This window comes from Muscardinus avellanarius (genome assembly GCF_963383645.1).
Source record: "Muscardinus avellanarius genome assembly, chromosome: 3".
NCBI classification, from domain to species: Eukaryota; Metazoa; Chordata; class Mammalia; order Rodentia; family Gliridae; genus Muscardinus; species Muscardinus avellanarius.
In genome coordinates, this window is record NC_137788.1 from 118,892,681 (window position 1) to 118,912,644 (window position 19,964).

The following is a 19,964-nucleotide window of genomic DNA, read 5'->3' on the forward strand; positions in this document are numbered from 1 at the left end:
CAGTTTTTTATATTTTGGTGGTGCTGGAGGTGGAACCCAGGGGCTTTCTACCTCCGGGCTACACTCCCACACCTGTTTTGTACTTTATTTGGAAACAGGGTCTCACTAGGTTGCTGAGAGCCTCACTCAGTAGCTGAAGCTGGATTTGAACCCGTGCGATCCTCCTGTCTCAGCCTCCCAAGCGCTGGGATTACAGGCATGCGCCACCATGCCCGGCTAGCCAAGATATATTTTAAGTGAAATTGGTAAATTGAGTATATGTTATGACAGAAAGCAAGGAACCAAAGATTAATTGCAGGTTTGGACTAAGTACTTAGAAAAAACTATTTAGCCGGGCGTGGTTTTGTAACCCCAGCATTCGGGAGGCTGAGACCGGAGGATCGTGGGTTCATGGACAGTCTCAGGTACTTAGTGAAGCCCTCCGCAACTTAGTGAGACCCTGTTTCAAAATAAAGAATAAAAAATATGGCAGGGGGTGTAGCTTGTAGGTAGAAAGGCCCTGGGTTCCATCCCCAGACCTGCAAAAAAGAAAAGAAAAAGCTACTATTTATTGATATGAGTGAGGAACAGGTTTAGAGAGAGAAAACCAAGGCTATTTTTTGGACGCATATTTTCGGTCCCTGGTAGGTAGGTCCGATTGGTGACTCTGGCAGAAGCTGCTTGTCCTGTGGTCCCACCACACAGAGTTGCTGCTTCGTGGACTTCCCTAATTGTTCTGTGGTTTCTGCCTCAGGAGGTTGCTGCTCCTTGCAGATTCCTGAAAATTATTCCATGGTTCCTCCCAGGGAAGGTCGCTGCTGTTAGCAGCTCCCTGACAAGTCTTTATAGAACGACAATGACATGAAATCTGATTTAAAAATAAATTTTAGAGAATTTAATAATTGGGGGGTCAGGGAGGAGCTAGATGACAATTTTCCCAGCCTTCTGTAGCTAGGGCCTTATAGAAACTTTAGACAAGGCATCATAAAAGTTAATCAAAGCTGGGTGTCATGACACATGCTTGTAATCCTGGCACTTTGGAGGCTGAGACAGGAGGATCGCACGGGTTTGAAGCCAGCCTCAGGTACTTAGTGAGGCTCTCAGCAACTTAGAGAGACCCTGTTTCCAAATAAAGTATAAAATAGGTCTGGGAATATAGCCTGGAGGTAGAAAAGTCCCTGGGTTCCAGTACCACCACCAAAAAAAAAAAAAGTTAATCAAACACAGAAGCTAAGAATCATAACAGGTTACAATAAAGAAGGTCGGTATGGCAGGCATGTGACCAGCTTGGAGGAAGGAGGGATTAGACATTACTGAGTGGAGAGGACACCAAAGACCCCACCAGGCCTTGAAATTTGTCCCACCCATCCAAGTACCATGTATTCAAACTCAGCTGGGCCAAGATAATAATCTCAGTGTGCATTCTAAGATGGCCCTCAACAGGTCCCCAAGTGGAAATATCAAGTATTTTATGCACATACACACACATAACACACATGAACCTTGAACTATTTGAAAGTAACTTGCAAAACATGTTGATACTTCTTAGATATTGTGGCATGTCTTTCTGAAAAAGGACATTCTCCTATATAACTACAATAACATAATTTTATACCCAACAGATTTAATATTGATTTTATAATAGTACACAATCCATACTCAAATTTCTCCGAGTACTGGTTTTTCATTGCTGGGAATCAAACCTTGCCCACTGAAGGCAAGCACTCTACCACTGAGCTAGATCCCCAACACTCTACAATGGGGGTGGGGGAAAAGAAGGAATTATTAGCTGCTATACTCGTTTCCTGTGACTGCTGTAACAAATTGCTACAAACTTAGTGGCTTTACCCACATTTATTCTCTTACAGCTTTTTAAGTCAGATATAAAAGCAGTTTCACTAAGTAGAAATCTCTCCAGAAAAGACCAGATTTCCATGCCTTTTCAAACTTCTCAAGGGGCATTTCTGGTTTATGCCATCTTCAAAGCTAGTGTCCTACCATCTTCAGACCTCTGCTTCTTTTACCTCCTTCCTCCCTCGAACTTCATGCCTAAGGACTCTTATGATTATACTCAGAGCGCACCCAGATACCACAGAATAACCTCAATTTTATAATAACGTTGTAAAATCCCTTTGGTCCTATCAGACAATATTCACATTCACCTCTTGGTAAAGAGAATATAGACATCTAGGGGGTATATTTAACCCACCAGATCTATTGATTGCTATTATATATAGGGTGAACTGCTGCTTCCCCCTCCAAAAAAAAAAAAAAAAAAAAAAAACTCACAGTGCTTAGAATTTTATTTGAAAATAAGGTCTTGGCAGGTGTAATCAAGTTATAGTGAGATCTTTAGGGTCATAATCAATCCAATTTAAATATAGACTATCCTTAAAACATAACATAAACACAGACTGATTAGAGTTATGCTGCCACAAACCAAGGACCCATTACTACCCCACAAGGAGATAAGAATCCTCCAGAGTAGCTTTTAAGGAATAGTCCTGACACCTTAACTCAAACTTTAAACCTGCAGAATCAGGACAAAACAATTTTCCACCCTTATGCAACCTAATTAGTGGTACTTTGCTATGGCTGCAGATAAACTAAAATATTTCCCTCCTCACTCCTATGTCCTTTACCAGAATTCTCTACAATCCACATCATTGCTCAGGAAAAACATATAAGGGAAGGGATAAATGTGGGGCTGCATCTCTACGGTAGAACAAACGCTAAGTGGTTTGCGAGAAGGGGTAGCAGAAAAAAATCTGGGCATGGAGAAGATGCCAGCATCTTTCACCGAGAAGGTGGGTGGCCCTGAAAAGAGCCTTTGAGGAGGAGCATCCGGAGAGGCCCGCGCAGGCCGGCGGCTCACTTGGAGCTGGTGTACTTGGTGACGGCCTTGGTGCCCTCGGACACGGCGTGCTTGGCCAGCTCGCCGGGCAGCAGCAGGCGCACGGCCGTCTGGATCTCCCGCGACGTGATGGTCGAGCGCTTGTTGTAGTGCGCCAGGCGCGACGCCTCGCCCGCGATGCGCTCGAAGATGTCGTTCACGAACGAGTTCATGATGCCCATGGCCTTGGACGAGATGCCCGTGTCGGGGTGCACCTGCTTCAGCACCTTGTACACGTAGATGGAGTAGCTCTCCTTGCGGCTGCGCTTGCGCTTCTTGCCGTCCTTCTTCTGGGCCTTGGTGACAGCCTTCTTGGAGCCCTTCTTGGGAGCCGGGGCGGACTTGGCCGGCTCGGGCATGGCGAGGCGAGGCGAGGCGAGAGCGACAGGCGGCCCAGGCCAGGGGGCAGCCAGGCGGCGCGAGAGAACGCGGGCGCGCCGGAAACGGCCCGGTACTTATAGAGGCCGTATGCAAAGTAGGCTCCTGGGGCCGCCGCGCCCTGATTCGCGAGTTCCCAGCGGCGCCTAGGCGAATTATGCAAATGAGGGGATTCCGGGCGAGCTCTGCTATTGGTCGTGGAGGCGAACCTACGGCTCAGCCAATGAGAGTGGTCGGCGGACAATCCGCGTTCCGGCTATAAAAGGGAGAACCGGGGCGGTTTCGGGCGACTTTCCCAGCGGTTGGGCGGGAGCCGTTCGGAGTTTGTCTGTTGGCGGTGTTGTTGTTGCTGAGATGTCGGGTCGCGGCAAGCAGGGCGGCAAGGCCCGGGCGAAGGCCAAGTCGCGCTCGTCCCGCGCCGGCCTGCAGTTCCCGGTGGGGCGTGTGCACCGCCTGCTGCGCAAGGGCAACTACGCCGAGCGGGTGGGCGCCGGCGCGCCGGTCTACATGGCGGCCGTGCTGGAGTACCTGACGGCCGAGATCCTGGAGCTGGCGGGCAACGCGGCCCGCGACAACAAGAAGACGCGCATCATCCCCCGCCACCTGCAGCTGGCCATCCGCAACGACGAGGAGCTCAACAAGCTGCTGGGCAAGGTGACCATCGCGCAGGGCGGCGTCCTGCCCAACATCCAGGCCGTGCTGCTGCCCAAGAAGACGGAGAGCCACCACAAGGCGAAGGGCAAGTGAGGCGGCTCCGGGAGCCGCGCGCCCGCGCCCGCGAAATTCAAAGGCTCTTTTCAGAGCCACCTACCGTTTCAAATAAAGAGTTGTCCACTAACGGCGCCTGGCCGGGGCGGGGCGCGCCGTTCCCCCGGCCCCGACCCCCGACCCCCGCCCCGACATGTCCTGGAGGACAGCCTGAACCCCGCGCCCGCGCCCCAGCCCTTTTCGCCTTCGAAGCCATCTCGCCAAGTTTGGGGCTGCCCTCTAGCCTCCATCCTCCCGCCCAGCGCCCCAGCGTGTCCCAGTCGCTGCCAGTTTCAGGTCGGCCTTTACCTCCTGACTACACACCGGCCCGTTGTCTTTGCCCGAGCTCGAAACGCTCGCAAAGTTGAGGCTGGCCTGCGAGCCTGGCTCCGCCGCCCGAGCGCTGGGGTCCCGGCGTGCGCCGCCATGCCACGTCCCGCCTCTCGCGGCTGCGGCCTGGCACAGGGCAGCGAGGGGTCGCCCCATCGGGAGGGGTGTCGGCCCCCGGGCCTGGATGTCTTTCTCTTTAAGGCGCCTTCTTGGCGGAGCCCGGATCCCCGCGGGCTTTGGGAGGCGGGACCTCGCGCCCCGGGCCCTCGCTCTCGCCCGCGAGAACCAACCAACAGGTGCACGCGCCAGGCCAGGGGCCGGCCCCGGACAGGGGGCGGCGGGGAGCAAGGAAACCAGGTCTCCGGCGAGTGGAGGCCGAGTCGGCCCGGGGAGGGGCGTGGCGGGCTGTCCCCAGGGAGCGAGGGCGCCGGCCTGGGAGGAGGCTGGGACGGGGCGGGGACTCGAGAGGACTTTCACCCCGAGGGAGCCCAGGGGAGAAACCCGGGAGGGAGAAGTAAGTGCCGGCCCGTGGAGAGCCAGACGGGGGCGGGGCGGGGCGGGTTGTGTCGGAGCCAATGAGGGAGGCGGGTGGCGTGACGTAAGAGCCAATGGTCGGCCAGCGCGGGACTTTCGATTTTCCTTTCCGGCCCAATCGGGGAAAGACGGCGCCTATAAAGGCCGGTGCGGGCGGCGGGCGGCTGGTCGTTGAGCGTGGCTTGTGCTGTCCTCTGAGGTCTCGCCTGTGCCTGCCATGGCCCGCACGAAGCAGACGGCGCGCAAGTCGACGGGCGGCAAGGCCCCGCGCAAGCAGCTGGCCACCAAGGCGGCCCGCAAGAGCGCGCCGGCCACGGGCGGCGTCAAGAAGCCGCACCGCTACCGGCCGGGCACCGTGGCGCTGCGCGAGATCCGGCGCTACCAGAAGTCCACGGAGCTGCTGATCCGCAAGCTGCCGTTCCAGCGGCTGGTGCGCGAGATCGCGCAGGACTTCAAGACGGACCTGCGCTTCCAGAGCTCGGCCGTGATGGCGCTGCAGGAGGCGAGCGAGGCCTACCTGGTGGGGCTGTTCGAGGACACCAACCTGTGCGCCATCCACGCCAAGCGCGTCACCATCATGCCCAAGGACATCCAGCTGGCGCGCCGCATCCGCGGGGAGCGGGCCTGAAGTGCGCGCTGCGCTCGAGGTTCCACCGAATCGCACGCAAAGGCTCTTTTCAGAGCCACCACCGCGGCCCGGAAGGAGCTGCAGCGCTGGGCCCGGGCTCTCCGGGGTGGGGGTGAGAGGTCTGCTGTGTTGGCTTTTGGAGGCTGGCCGCCTTTCCACCGCTCCGTCCTGGTCCAGTGGCCTCTTCTGTTCCTGTCTAGTACTGAGAGGTGGCCAACGATCAGGTTGACCTGAGTCCGGGCGTCGCTAGATGGTCCTGGTTTGTTACCTAGCTCCTGCCCCGATGCCTTTCCTGGCTTCTCGGTAAAGCGTGGGCTGCGGCAGGAGGTTGCTGGGCATGGAGCCCAGCGTCTTTGACTACAGATTCGCTTCCAGCCCTTCCCATCCCCAAAGATTTTGCAAACGGTTAAAGTGTAGAACCTGTCCTCAAATCTAGTCCTTGGAGACTAGCACCACCACACAGATTAATGTTGACGATTAAACTGCCGAGGCGAGAGATGGGCATTGGTTCCAAAATATCCTAAAAGGCAGGGTTCTTGACTCAGTCTGTGCACGGAAGTCGACCTGGCAGTTTTTCCTGCCTCCTCCCTCAAACCCGGCCTGCGTCGGGACGGTACTGCGTAAGTAGGGAACCCGCGGTCTTTGTCTCAAAGTCTTACTTCCAGTCCTCCCAGAAGCCTGCTTTCCCTTTTTCTTTTCATGCCTCTGGGTCTATGCCCAAGACCCTCACCCACTGCTTATGCCTCCAATGCAGGGTTTGTGCTCTGAATTCAAAGCAGTGGTGATCTTCAGAGCTGGCCTGGGCACACCTTTGCACCCTGTATGGCAGGCCTAGGAGTGGCTGAGGTGACATGGGAACCTAGGGTATTGGTGCTAGTCTTGTGTTCTCTGCTTGTCCCCAGGATAGTGATAAGGGAAAGACCAGTCAGAGCCCTAGAAATATTAGTACATAGAAATCTAGACGTAGGCTGGGGAAAATTAGAGGAACCCTGGCTCCCTCCCCTATCCATTGGCAAGCTGACAGTACTGACAAACAGCTGTGTAGGGAAAGGGAAATCTGAGTGTTTGCAAGTCAATGGGACTACTCCCACCCTATTACATACAGGGCAGGGGTGGTCTCTAAACCAAACTGGGCAGCATCAGCCCAGCCCAAGTAGATCTGCTGGATGAGAGAAATAAGATTCCAAGTAACAAGCACGCCCTGCTTCTGTATTCTGCTTCTGTTAGGTGTAATAAATTTCATGTCTCCCCTTCCTTCCGAAGTAAGGTGATCAACTGTATAAGAAAGTTATGATGCCTTTGTTCGGGGGCCAGAGTACAGGAAATTGCTGGTTTGGGCCATCAGCTGCTGCTGATGGACTTGCATATACTACTTGCATATAAAGGACTTGCATATACAACTTCTGGCCTCCAGTCTTACTTTGTATCTGAGATCAGGCTGGGGGAAGCACTTTCCTACAACAATAGCAGTATTTATTTATTTATTTTTGTGGTACTGATATGGAACTCAGGGGCTTTTCTACCTCCGGGTTATACTCCCAGACCTATTTTATACTTTATTTGGAAACAGGGTCTCACCTCACTAAGTTGCTGAGAGCCTCACTAAATAGCTGAGGCCGGCTTCGAACCTGTGTGATCCTCCTGTCTCAGCCTCCCAAGTGTTGGGATTACAAGTGTACACCACCAAGCCCGGCACAATAGCAGTTTTTAAACTCACCAATCTGGGCACCTTGGACTCTAGGAAGTCTCCCTGACTGAATCTCAGAAAACTGGAACGGAACCCAGGGTCATCTATGTCTAAGCTATATCCCTAGACCTTTTGATTTATTTATTTATTTATTATTTATTTATTTATTTATTGGTGGTACTGGGGTTCCTGGAGACCCTTCTACCTCCGGGCTACACTCCCAGACCTATTCTATATTTTAATTTGGAAACAGGGCCTCTTAAACCAGCAAGGCTTGCTTTGAACCAGCGTGATCCTCCTGTCTCTGCCTCCCAAGCACAGGGATTACAAGTGTGCACCATGACGCCTGGCTGATTTATGTTTTAAATCTTGAAACGGGGTTTAAGTTGTTGAGAGTCATACTAAGTTGCTGAGGTTGCTGCGATCCTCCTGTCTCAGCTTTCCAAGTACTAGGATTAGAGACATGTGCCACCATGCCTGGCAATGTAGGGTTTTTAAGAAGTGAAAAATGCTGGGCACCTAGAATCCCAGTACTAGAGAGGCTGAGGCAGGAGAATCTCAGGTTTGAGACTAGCCTCAGCAACTTAGTGAGATCCCTCTGTTTCAAAATAAAAAGGGTTGGGGGTATAGCTGGGAGGTAGAATGACCTTGGGTTCAATCTCTAGTACAGAAGAAAAAAAAGTGAAACTTAAACACTTAAACTGTTCAAACTTAATTCTGCTTTAGAATAGTGGGAGAAAGAGGTGGTGTGTGTGTGTGTGTGTGTGTGTGTGTGTAAAGGGAAATCATGTCTTGCTATGTTTGTTCAGCATCCCAAAGAGCAACTGTACTAACAACATCTGTGCAACATGCAACTTCCTACAGATAACACGAAGTTGCCCTATCATACACTAGAGAAAGCCAACGTCCCTCAAGATAATATATATCTGGACATTCCAGCCCATTCTTGCTCTTCCACTCCCTTAACTTGGCTAGGTTCTTGGAAACAGCAAGGGGACACTCAGGACCGAGATATCTTACCAGCCCCCTTTTCTTTAAGGATGATACAGGGCTGGTCAAGAAGAGTGAGCGGAGTATATGTAGAGAGGCAAGGAGGAGAGGGAAGGATGGATGGCAGAGAAGAGAAGGGATGGGAAACAGGCTGGAGATGGCACTGCTCTGTGGACTGGGATCTGAGGTCGCTGGGGAAACAGGGCGAGGCTTCTAACCCTTAACTAGAGAAAGCTTCCAGAGAAAAGTCATGGATTCCAGCTTCCTCGTCGTACAACAGAAAAACAGTTGTACCCACACAGACTTGCTTTGAGGATGAAAAGAGATTATTACCAGAGTGTAGCTCAGAGGTGGAATGCCCCTGGGTTCCATCCCCAGACCCGCAAACAAACAAACAAAACCTACCAAAAAAAATCATCGAGAAAAAACAAAAACAAAACAAAAACATCAAGAGAAAAAACAATAGGGGGTGGTCCCTAGAGTGGGTGGATCATAATGAGAGCTGTGAGTGCAAAAGGTTAATCTGTGAGGGGCCCAAAAGGAATCAGAAGCAGCAGCCCCTGAGGCCCAGGCTTCAGGGCTGAGCAGATGAGAGTGCAGAGGGTGAGGGCCAGGGAGGCCACCCAGCAGAGCACAGGAGGGGGAACTGTTGACTCCGCTGTATGTTGAAGCTTGCCTGAACCGGGGCAAGGAAAGGGCAAAGGGTGGTCGAGCACACCTGTGATCCCAATACTTGGGAGGCTGAGATGGAAGGGTTGCTTGTTCCAGGACAGCCTCAGCAATTTAGCCACACTCTCCCTCTTCCAAGATAAAAAAATTTAAAAGGGCTCAGAGGTAGAATGTCCCTGGGTTCAATTCCCCAGGACCCAAACAAATGAATAAAGGGCTGTGACGGCAAAAAGTCAACATAGAAGACTGGTTCTTCTGAGCGCCTGGAGGAAGATGTCACTTTTGCTGGGACAGGGAGTCTGGGAGCAGGAGCTGCCAGAGAATTCACTTCAGAGCAGAGCTGTCAACTGGCCCCAAGGACAGGCCTCTGCACCAGGTAGGGATCTGATGGGAACAGGAAGGTAGGAAAGAGCTGTCTTGAAACCAGAGGAAAAGTATGACGAGAAAAACGGACCAGAGGATTCCTTAGATCCTCTTCTGCACAGTGTTCTATGGTTCCGTTAACTACATATCACAAGCATATTAACAGGTCCTCACATTATTTTTGATTCACAAATCTTAGACAAATATTGTAGTAAACATCGGCAGCAGCAGGTGTATGAGACAGTGTCGAGTTATTTAACCTGAACGAACATCCGTCTCTTCCTTTGTCAAAAGGGGGTAATATTTACTTTTTGGTGTTCTGAGGATTTGTGAATATTCATGAACAATCCAATTAATACATGGTAACAGTCAAGTCTGCTGGAGGGTCTGTTTAATCCTTTATAAGGACTTGACTTTTTCCTGGTCTAGCTCTGAAAGTCTAATCATACTCATTTTTCATACCCCATCTTTACCCACTATCTCTTTTGCTCTAAATTTGACTCTACCCTCCACCACTGATGATAGAATATGTAACAATTCGACTGAGTGAAATGGGCAATGCATACATTCCCTTTGGTTTTCACCACCTCATACCTCAGTGTTGTTGTTGTTTTTTCCCCACATAAATCTTTTCATTGAAACCTTAAAATATTCTTATGGGAAAGACAGGGATTCTGAGTAATATTAAAGATGAGAAAAATTGAACTTTAGCAAAAATGGAATTTGCTATGGCTGATATAATCCAGATCGCCTATCATTTTATTATTTGGAGCAAAGATTATATTCATGCTATTTTTTTTTTTTTTTTTGTAGTACTGAGGATGGAACCCAGGGGCTTTCTTCTTCTTCCAGGCTACACCCCTAGACCTATATTTTATTTGGAAACAGGGTCTCACTAAATTGCTGAGAGCCTCACTAAGTAGCTGAGGCTGGCTTCCAAACTGTCTCAGCCTCCCAAGTACTGGGATTACAATCATGCGCCACCACGCCCAGCTCATATTCATGCTTATTTTAAGAAGTCCAATTCAGAAAGGCTCGATGAGGACAGCAATGACCACACCTATAAATCATTCTTAAATTTTGTGAACATTCTTCCTCTATAACCCGTACATATTTATATATACTAATAACATTCTGTATAAATGCCAGTTTAGTTCTTTGGCTCCAGTTGAAGAACCACACAAACACCAATAGCTAGAAGATAAGAAAGAGTGAGAGGTTTCAAAGAATGTAAAATATGACTTGGTACCTAGTTTGGGTGCCTGGGAGGACACTAGTCAGGAGACAGCCCTGAAAGAAAAACACTTCACACTGGTACAGAGTGAAGTCTGATTGGTTATTGGAACAATCAGTGCCTGTGTCCACTGTACAGGAAATAGCCCCATAGGGCGGCCTCTAAAATCATCTTTGCTTATGCACTCTACTGGAAGTCCTGAATTCACCTAGGAAGGGAAAGAGAGCAGGCAGGGGCAGGATAATCCACTTTTTTTCTGCCTTACCAAAATTAAGTCACACTTTCTATATTGATGGTGGCTGTTCCTGCAGAGTCACATTCTAAGGTAAAACAGGCTCTAACAGTGAAGTCACATGCCTGAATTATTTTAGGCTTTCTACTTCCGGGCTATACTCCCAGACCCCATTTTATATTATATTTGGAAACAGGGTCTCACTAAGTTGCTGAGAGCCTCACTAAGTAGCTGAGGCTGGCTTCGAACCTGCGTGATCCTCCTGTCTCAGCCTCCCAAGAGTGGGGATTACAAGCATGCGCCACCATACCTGGCACTCAGCCTCCTTTTTATTGAACACAGGAAGCAAAGAATACATTTCTTGGACTGGGGAGGTAACTCACCAGGACTTTTTTTTTCTTGTGGTGCTGGCATCTCCAGACCTATTTTATTCTATATTTTGAAAGAGGCTCACAACTTTAGGTTGCAGAGAACTTCAGTAAATGTCTGAGGCTGGTCTCGAACTTGCGATCCCCCTGTCCCAGTACTGGGCGTACACATACATGCCACCACGAAACATTTAAGAACTCCTAGTGAGCCCACCTCTAACCTACCCTTTTGTTTGGCTCCAAACCTACAGCCAGACCCAGGTGTTACTTTCCAGTTGTGTACCCGTCCAGATGAAGATTCTGCTGCACAAATTAACCAAGAAATCGGTACCAGGGCCTGGAAATCCTATTACCAGAAATTGAGACAGACCTTGTCGCACCATTAATCATTGGTGAGACATTTTTGGCATTGCTACTTCCCTTAAACACAGATCCCAGCCGGGCATGATGGCAAATGCGTGTGCCCCAATATCTAGAGAGCCCAGAGAAAGTTGATTCAAGGAAAAAACAGGATGTACTTCGGGGGCAGGTGCCCCTGGGTTCCACAGTAACTTTAAAGGAAAACCACCCTGAGTGTTCATCTCCAGCACAAACCCATCTTCCAACCTGGCCCCCTCCCTCCGGGTGAAGCGCCGCCTCTCGGATGGGGACGCGGGTGCCCGCGGGTGCCGGGATCAGTCCCCGAGGCCACAGAGGGCGCGGCCCTGGGGCTTGAGCGCGCACGGCACGTCCATGGCCGCGACCGCCTAGCGCCTGGCGCTCTCCTCCAGGGACCCCCCAGCGCGCCGCGGTCTCCTAGACGAGGCCCGAGATCCTCTTGACCGGTTTGGTGATGCCCTGGATGTTATCCCTCAGCACCTTAAGGTGGCGCTGGGCCCTGGCCTCCCCGACACTGCCGCGCAGTCGGGGATCTCTGCGCCCGCGCGGGAGGCCGGCGGCTGATATACAAGAGGATCGGACCGGATTGAAAACCGAAAGCGCGCCGGCTGAGGCTTCCGAATGGTCCCAGTTGTCTCGACACGTCGTCACCCCGGGTTCCCTCTTCTCTGCCCTCTACTGGTCCTTCCGACTCATAGATCCTCTGTTTTCCTCAATGGATTTGCGCGCCGGAGTTCCCGGGAGAATTCAGATCCCCGCGCACCGCGGCCCGGTTCCGTAGTCCTCCTCTCTCCGTCGATGGGTTTCTGGAAAGCATTGCAGCTAAGAGAGAAGGTCTAGTGGTGGGAGACCACAGGATGAGTGCAGAGCTGGGAAGGCGAGGGCATCAGCCCTGGATCAAATTCTTAGCGGTGGTTCCGAACCCTCTGGTGACACGAAACTGCAGCAAAGGCGGTTCGGATCCCTGGGCCGACGCGGCCGGAGCGAAGCCCGTGGGGTGGGCAGGGCAGGCAGACGGTCGCCGTGGTTTCCAGTCGAAGCTCTGTCCGTACTGGGCACAATAATTCAGTTCAGCCCGCAGCCAGATCCTGGGAACGTAGGGATACTGCCGCGTCTTCTGGAGGTCGGTGAATTTCAGCGCGCTGTCACCCAAGCTCTGCCCAGTGCAGGGCGTATCCAGGAGCCGCGGATATTCCGTGTGCGCACGTCTACAAATTCTCTCAAAACAGCCCTTGTGTTTAGCCAGGATTCAGGTGTCACATCGTATTCACACCCCACCCCATGGAGCTAGCAAAAAAGAAAATTTTGCTGCATTGGGTTTTGCAGAACAGTTCTGTCCTACCAAGAGTGGATACTGGAAACTGCCCTGTGAAATCCACTGGGGTCCTTACTGTTAGCACTTCCATACTTTCCTAGGGCCCTTTGTAGGAGAACCAGGAGAAAATGTTCTGGTGTCTGCACCAGATCTTTTTTTTTCCCCCCTAAAAAAAGTTTACTTATTTGGCGGAGGCGGCTCCATTCCTGCTGTATGACGAGGTCGCAGCTGGGAAGAGAATTCCACAGGGCTGGAAGACTCTGGCAAAACTGAAGCCATCATCCCTCTTGATTTTAGTTAAAATAATGATAATATTAATGAAATTTGAATATTGCTTTGATTGAGGATTGATGTTTTATAATAATCTGAAAATTGATGTGAAAATGATTGGAAAATGCCTTAAGATTTGTGCTGGGAATAGCATTAAGAAGAATATGACTATGAGAAAACTTTCAAAAAGCTACATAGGAAAGAACTCTTTGCTCCTCTGCTTACAACATCTGATTCATTTAAGGTTTTAGTTATGAAAGGAAAAAGTTAACTTAGGCAAATCATACCTACTGTGCAAGGCCCTCCATATGACTGCTTAGAAGTTAGGGGGTCGACTATAGCATCCCCCTCAAGGGGCTAGCGCTAATCAGAATACTTTTCCACCTCCAACCATCCTCCACTTTCCTGTAAGGAGTGATGATCAATGGAAAACACAGAGTTAATATTACTGGGAAATGGCTTGATGTCAGGACTCTGCCGTTCCTACAGAGGGCTGGGCAGGCGGGGACCTCCTTGGTGCCTGCTCACTAAAGCACACAAGAGTTCTCTTGGTAAACAACTTAATAGGTATTATAGGAAATTAGATGTAGGCATTGTATGTTAAAAAAAAAATAAGTTTAGTATAAATTTGGTGGTTGGGTCAAAATAAGTTATAGAATACCTAGTAGTCAAAAATAAGAGATAAAATTAGCAGCTAATTTTAGAAGTAAAAATAGTAAGCTTAGCATTCAGTAGTTAAGGATAAGTTTAGTTAAAGTTTATTATGTGTGATGAAGAAATCGGCTGGGCAAAGCCCCCCCCCCTTCTAGTGTTTTTAGTCAAAGATCATAAAAATTTAAGAAAATAAATTGTATACTTAGTATTTTAAAATATAAAATATAAAAGTAAAATGTTTTGTGCCCCTTAAAGATGTTTTAAAATCTTTGTGTTCCTTTTAATGGAGAAGCCCCTTGTTTTCTCTACTTTTGGTTTAGCTTTAGGTTTGAACGCGCTTTGCAGAGCTCCATTGTTAGGTTAATAATTATAATAAAATTGATGTTTGTGGCTAGGTAACCAGAATGATTTGTATGACGTTAATTTGGATAATTTCGGGTACTGGAATATGAGCTCATTGAGGCAGGTTGAATTGTTCCAAATAAAGTGCAAACTGTACCTAGATATGTTAAAAACATGTATTGCTAAAAGTTGTTTTTACCCAGGTGTATTAAGGACATGTTTTGCCAAAAGTTGTTAATACCAAGTATTTCCATGTAAAAGCATACAAAAAGCAAAAAACAGGAAAAACAGGTGGCTTCGAGGTGTGCCTGCTACATGGAATTCAGGTTAATGAAAAACTATATGAAAAACAATGTATGTGTAATGTGGTTTTAAAAAACTAAATGAAAAACAAAATATGTATGATGTGGCTTGCTGTAATTTGTCAGATTCATGTATAAATAAAGTATATTCTAGGGCTCAGGCAGAGATGCCTTCCCCCTGCTACTAAGCACGGCGTCTCTCATTCTTCAATTTCACCTACCCCACGCATCCTTCAAGACCCCTGGACTGGCCGAGGCTGGACCCCGGCACTTATTACAAAAATCTTAGGTGGTCTGTTTCATTTTGGCACAAACTACTTTCATTTGTGTGTAGGGAGGTGTGGGGGGTGAACTCTGAAATTCTACCTCTGAGCCACACTCCCAACCCTATTTATTTATTTGTTTGTTTGTTTTTGCTTTCAAACAGGGTCTCACTAAGTTGCTGAGGCTGGCAGAGAACTCCTGTCCCAGCCTATGGAAGTAATGGGATTACAGGCCCGTAATCCCTCCCCCCCCTCCAGGCCTGGCTGGCGCTAACTACTTTGTACATGCTGATGAATTCCAGATCTTTATCTGTCCACATGAATGGGCTCCAGACCGGTAGTTCCTTCTAATGGTTGTTCTGTCATTTTACACTGAAAGTTCAAAATCCCTATAAATCAAACTTGTAATCCCAGCATTCCGGAGGCTGAGACTAGAGGATCACTGTTCGTGGACAGCCTCAGCTACTAAGTGAGGCCCTCTGCAATTTATTGAGACCATGTTTCAAAATAAAGAATAAAGAATAGTGCAGGAGGTCAAATGCCCCTGGGTTCCATCCTCAGCCCCCGCCCCAATCGCCATAAATCAAAAAGTGTAAACTTAAGATCCTCAAGGTAGCTTGGGGGGAGTCTCCCTTTTCATCTCTCACACTTCCCATGGCTGTGGTCCTCTTGTCTGTCCATTGAATGGTCGCACCCCAGCCTCCCCATGCTACCTGCCTGCCCAGCACCCCAGGATGCACCACATCTCTCCCTCACCCTGGGATGCTTCTAGGCAGAGAACCCCACTTGATCTTTTCTCAACCTTTCGCAATTCCTGCAGAATATCATACTGTCTATCTCTTTGTAGCTTATGGGCTCCCTTTCTTGACGCGTGTTGCTTCCTGGCAGTGATTTTTCTTTAAAACGGACACACAGTTCTTTGTCCTCTCTAGCACAAACACCACTTACAGAATAAACAGTTCCTGATTATTGTTTAAAAGTAGCTTTATTTATTTATTTATTTATTTATTTTGCGGTACTGGGGGAAAAACCCAGGGGTATTCTACCTCAGAGCTACAGCCCCAGCCCTATTTTTTATTCTTTATTTTGAAATAGGGTCTCACTGAGCTGCAAAGGGCCCCACTAAGTAGTGGAGACTGTCCTCGAACCTCGATCCTCCTGTCTCAGCCTCCCAAATGCTGGGATTACAAGCGTGCACCACCACGCCCAGCTCTATTGGTGGCTTTTAAACACTAGTAAAAGGACAACAAAATTTCCACATGATAAAACAATCGCAAGCCCTGGCTAACAAAAATGCTGGTTTTGGTGTCAAAGGGGACAGGGCCCGAGGCAAAATCAGAGAGTGCCTATGTACTTCCCTTTTTAAAGGAGACCAGGGCATGCCACCCCCAAACATACCACTTTGGCATAAAAATCATTTTGAGGTGAAATCTCTTTATTTCTCTAAATGCAGAACCTCCCAGAACTCCTTGTCTAAATTCAGATGTTATAAATCTCCGTGGGCAACTCTAATTTTTCTCTTCTCAGATAATGAGAATTGATACCATGCTCAAAAAGACTGTCGCACGGCTATCATATCCTGCTCCTATTCTCCTAAGGACTATTTTTCCAAAACATTGTTTGTTTTTTCCCATGAGTCCTTTTTCCCTTCTCTCTTTCCCCTACTAAGCTAGCTATTTAGACCCCCCAAATTCTAACCACCTCTTTGAGTCACCCATCATGGGAGGGCTCCCATGCTCCCAGGTACATGCTAATACGCCTATCTTTTTTTTTTTTTTTTTTGGTGGTACTGGGGTTCCTGGAAGCCCTTCTAACTCCGGGTTACACTCCCAGACCTATTTGATATTTTTATTTGGAAACAGGGTCTCTTAAGCCAGCCCGTGACCCTCCTATCTCTGCCTCCCAAGTGCGGGGATTTCAAGCCTGTGCCACCGTGCCCGGTAATGTGCATATCTTAAAAGTTTGTTTTGTTTTTCTCTTGTTGATCTGTCTTTTGTTACAAGGTAACTTCTAACTAAAACCCTATAGGGGTTGAAGAGAAATATTATTCTCCCCCCAAAATTCATACAAAAATAGAGACCTTAAAATATATAGCCCTTAAGCCAAGAGTGGTTGTCCACACCCGTAATCCTCATACTTGGGAGGCTGAGACAGGAGGCTTATGGGTTCTGGGCCAGCCTCAAGCAATGTAGGGAGACTTTCAGCTACCCAGGGTACAACACACACACACACACACACACACACACACACACACACACACGAAATATGTAGCTTAAATCTCATGAGATGGTTACTGAACTAAAAACTCTTTACATGTGAACAAGTTTGAAATATTGTAGATAATATATTATTTGCTTCTAGTAGGTTCCAGTGGGATATGTGATGTAATAAAGCTAGAAGTTGTATAAATTCTAAGTGATACAGTATTTGTTAAATGGAAAATTCCAGAAATGAACAAGCCATAAGTTGTCCATTGCATGGCTGTCCTGAATGTTGTGATGAACTTTCATTCTGTCCTTCCCAGGACATGAATCTTCCCCTTGTCCCTCAGATCCACACTGTATCTTTACATCCATTCCCCCTCGGTTGTCAGATCCACTGTCAGAGCTGTCACCGTGCTTACGTTCACGTAACCTTTATTTTGCTTAATAACAGCACCAAAGTGCAAATTTTATCACTGTATATAGCTGTAATTGTTCTGTCATATTATTAGTTACTATTTTTCAATGCAATTTTTCATTTTTAATAGTTCCCAGCCTTAGGTGATAGCAGAGATCAAAACTTAAGAGGAAGAGAAATTACTGCATAGAACTTGAGAAATTATTTCTGATATTAGCCGGGTGTGGTGGCGCACGCTTGTAATCCCAGCATTCTGGAGGCTGATAAGGGAAGATCAGAGTTCGCAGACAGCCTCAGCTACTTAGTGAGGCCCTTTGCAACTCAGTGAGACCCTGTTTCAAAATAAAGAATAAAAAATAGGGTTGAGGGTGTAGCTTGGAGGCAGAATGCCTCTGAGTTCCATCCTCAGTACTGCAAAAAAAAAAAAAAAAAAAAAAGAAAAGAAAAATTAAGAAAGAAAGAAAAGAAAGCAAGCAAGAAAGAAAAGAGTGCATATATCATGAAGAAAAATGCAAAGAAATATGGCACTTGGGTGGTCTTTCAATCATATGTCCAATGGGGTAGTTTCTTCTTCTGATGGGAAAGTTCAGTGGAGAAGTTTGATAAAAACACTGGTTTTAATTGCATGATGAGAAGAGGCTCTGTACTTCGGATATACATAACAAGCCTAATGAAATAGGAGATTCATCATTAGAATTTCATTCCTTTGCTTTAGATATTATGTAGGCTTTTTTTTTGGGGGGGGGTTAATTATCCAGGACACCGTGCGTGGTTGTATATGCTGTAATCCCAGTACTTGGGAGGCTGAGACAGGAGGATCGCACAGGTTTGAAGCCAGCCTCAGCTACTTAGTGAGGCTCTCGGCAACTTAGCAAAACCCTGTTTCATGCCAGGGCCCAGGCTCGGCCAGTCCAGGGGTCTTGAAGGATGCGTAGGGTCGGCGAAATTGAAGAATGAGAGACGCCATGCTTAGTAGCAGAGGGAAGGCATCTCTGCCTACGCCCTAGCATATACTTTATTTACACATGAATTTGGTAAATTACAGCAAGCCACATCATATGTATTTTGTTTTTTATTTAGTTTTTCAAAACCACATCACGCCAGGCGTGGTGGCGCACGCTTGTAATCCCTGCGCTTGGGAGGCAGAGACAGGAGGATCATGTAGGTTTGAAGCCAGCCATGTGCGCTGGCTTAGGAGACCCTGTTTCCAAATAAAAATGTAAAAATAAGTCTAGGAGTGTAGCCCGAAGGTAGAAGGGCTTCCAGGAACCCCAGTACTACCAAAAAAAAAAAAAAAAAAAAACCCACAAAACCACATTACACATACATTGTTTTTCATCTAGTTTTTTATTAACCTGAATTCCGTGTAGCAGGCACACCTCAAAGCCACCTGTTTTTCCCGTTTTTTATTAATTTGTAATGAATTGACCTACAAAACTTATTACTAACTCTACATCACACAAAATAAAATTTAACTGAACTTATCCTATCCTTTATCTTAGCTACTAAATATTAGACTTATTGTATCTACTTCTAAAATTAACTGCTAATTTAATCTCCTATTTTGGCCACTAGGTATTATATTAACTTATTTTGACCCAACCACCAATCCCCCACTAAACTTATTCTATTTCTCTAGCATACAGTACCTACATCTAATTTTCTATAATACCTATTAAGTTGTTTACCAAGAGAACTCTTGTGTGCTTTAGTGGGCAGGCACCAAGGAGGTCCCTGCCTGCCCAGCCCTCTGTAGGAACAGCAGAATACTGACATCAAGCCATTTTCCAGTAATATTAACTCTGTGCTTTCCAATCATCATACACTCCTGTATAGGAAAGTGAAGGATGGTTGGAGGTGGAAAAGTATTCTGATTAGCGCTAGGCCCCCCAGGAGGATACCACAGTCGACCCCCTAACTTATAAGCATATGGAAGGCCTTGCACAGTAGGTATAATTTACCTAAAGTTAACTTTCCTTTCATGGCTAAAACCTTAAGTGAGTAGGTGCTGTAAGCAGAGGAGCAGAGAGGGCTTTTCTATGTAGCTTCTTTTTTTTTTTTCTGTGAAGTTCATCTTTTTTAATTTATTTTTTATTGGTGCAATGTATTCATACATCATAATGGTATAAAGAAAATACTTTTGTAGACATACATGCACACATCGCCCAGTTAGCCCCTACCCGATCCCCACCCCGTTCCCTCCCCATCCCTCCTTCCCATGCTTGGCTTAGTGGTTGACATCTAGTTTTGTAGCAATTTATCCAATATTAATGATGATAATCTCACATAACAGTTTCATTTGTCTGATACCAAGCTTTTGATGACTTAAAGATAACATTTCAATATTTCTTTTTGCTTTCTTTCTTACCAGAGAATATTTTTTTAGGTGAAACTATCATACATTTATTTATTTATTTTTCAGAAAAAAATCTATCCTGATATGGAATATGGACTCTAGATACCCAAAACAATCTTAAAGAAGAACAAAGCTAGAAGATGTATATTTTCTGATTTCAAACCATATAAAGCTACAATAATTGAAACAGTGTAGTACTGTTCTAAAGGCAGATATATAAACCATTGGAGTTAAATAAAAGCCTAGAGATAAATTCTTCCATATATTGACAAGTTATTTTTGACAAGGTTTCCACGAACATTTGGTGGAGGAAATACTAATCTTTTAACTAAATACTGTTAAAAATAATAATTACATGAAAAAGAATAAAATTGGGCCCTTATCTAACACATATACAAATATTAACTCAAAACAGATAAAAGACCTAAATGTA

General features: G+C 47.2%; 3 protein-coding genes across 3 annotated transcripts; 2 read left to right on the forward strand and 1 right to left on the reverse strand.

The window, feature by feature from the left end:
- Window positions 1-2,850: 2,850 nt before the first annotated feature.
- Window positions 2,851-3,231, reverse strand: LOC308261078 (histone H2B type 2-E; the record flags this gene model as incomplete). The annotated part of the gene is made up of 1 exon (XM_080692775.1): window positions 2,851-3,231. One exon carries the CDS (start codon window positions 3,229-3,231, stop codon window positions 2,851-2,853), a length of 381 nt encoding a protein of 126 aa, XP_080548901.1.
- Window positions 3,232-3,604: 373 nt separating this feature from the next.
- On the forward strand, window positions 3,605-3,997 carry LOC308260763 (histone H2A type 2-A; the record flags this gene model as incomplete). The annotated part of the gene is made up of 1 exon (XM_080692278.1): window positions 3,605-3,997. One exon carries the CDS (start codon window positions 3,605-3,607, stop codon window positions 3,995-3,997), a length of 393 nt encoding a protein of 130 aa, XP_080548404.1.
- Window positions 3,998-5,078: 1,081 nt separating this feature from the next.
- On the forward strand, window positions 5,079-5,489 carry LOC308259655 (histone H3.2; the record flags this gene model as incomplete). Its single annotated transcript, XM_080690821.1, has 1 exon — window positions 5,079-5,489. One exon carries the CDS (start codon window positions 5,079-5,081, stop codon window positions 5,487-5,489), a length of 411 nt encoding a protein of 136 aa, XP_080546947.1.
- Window positions 5,490-19,964: the final 14,475 nt, after the last annotated feature.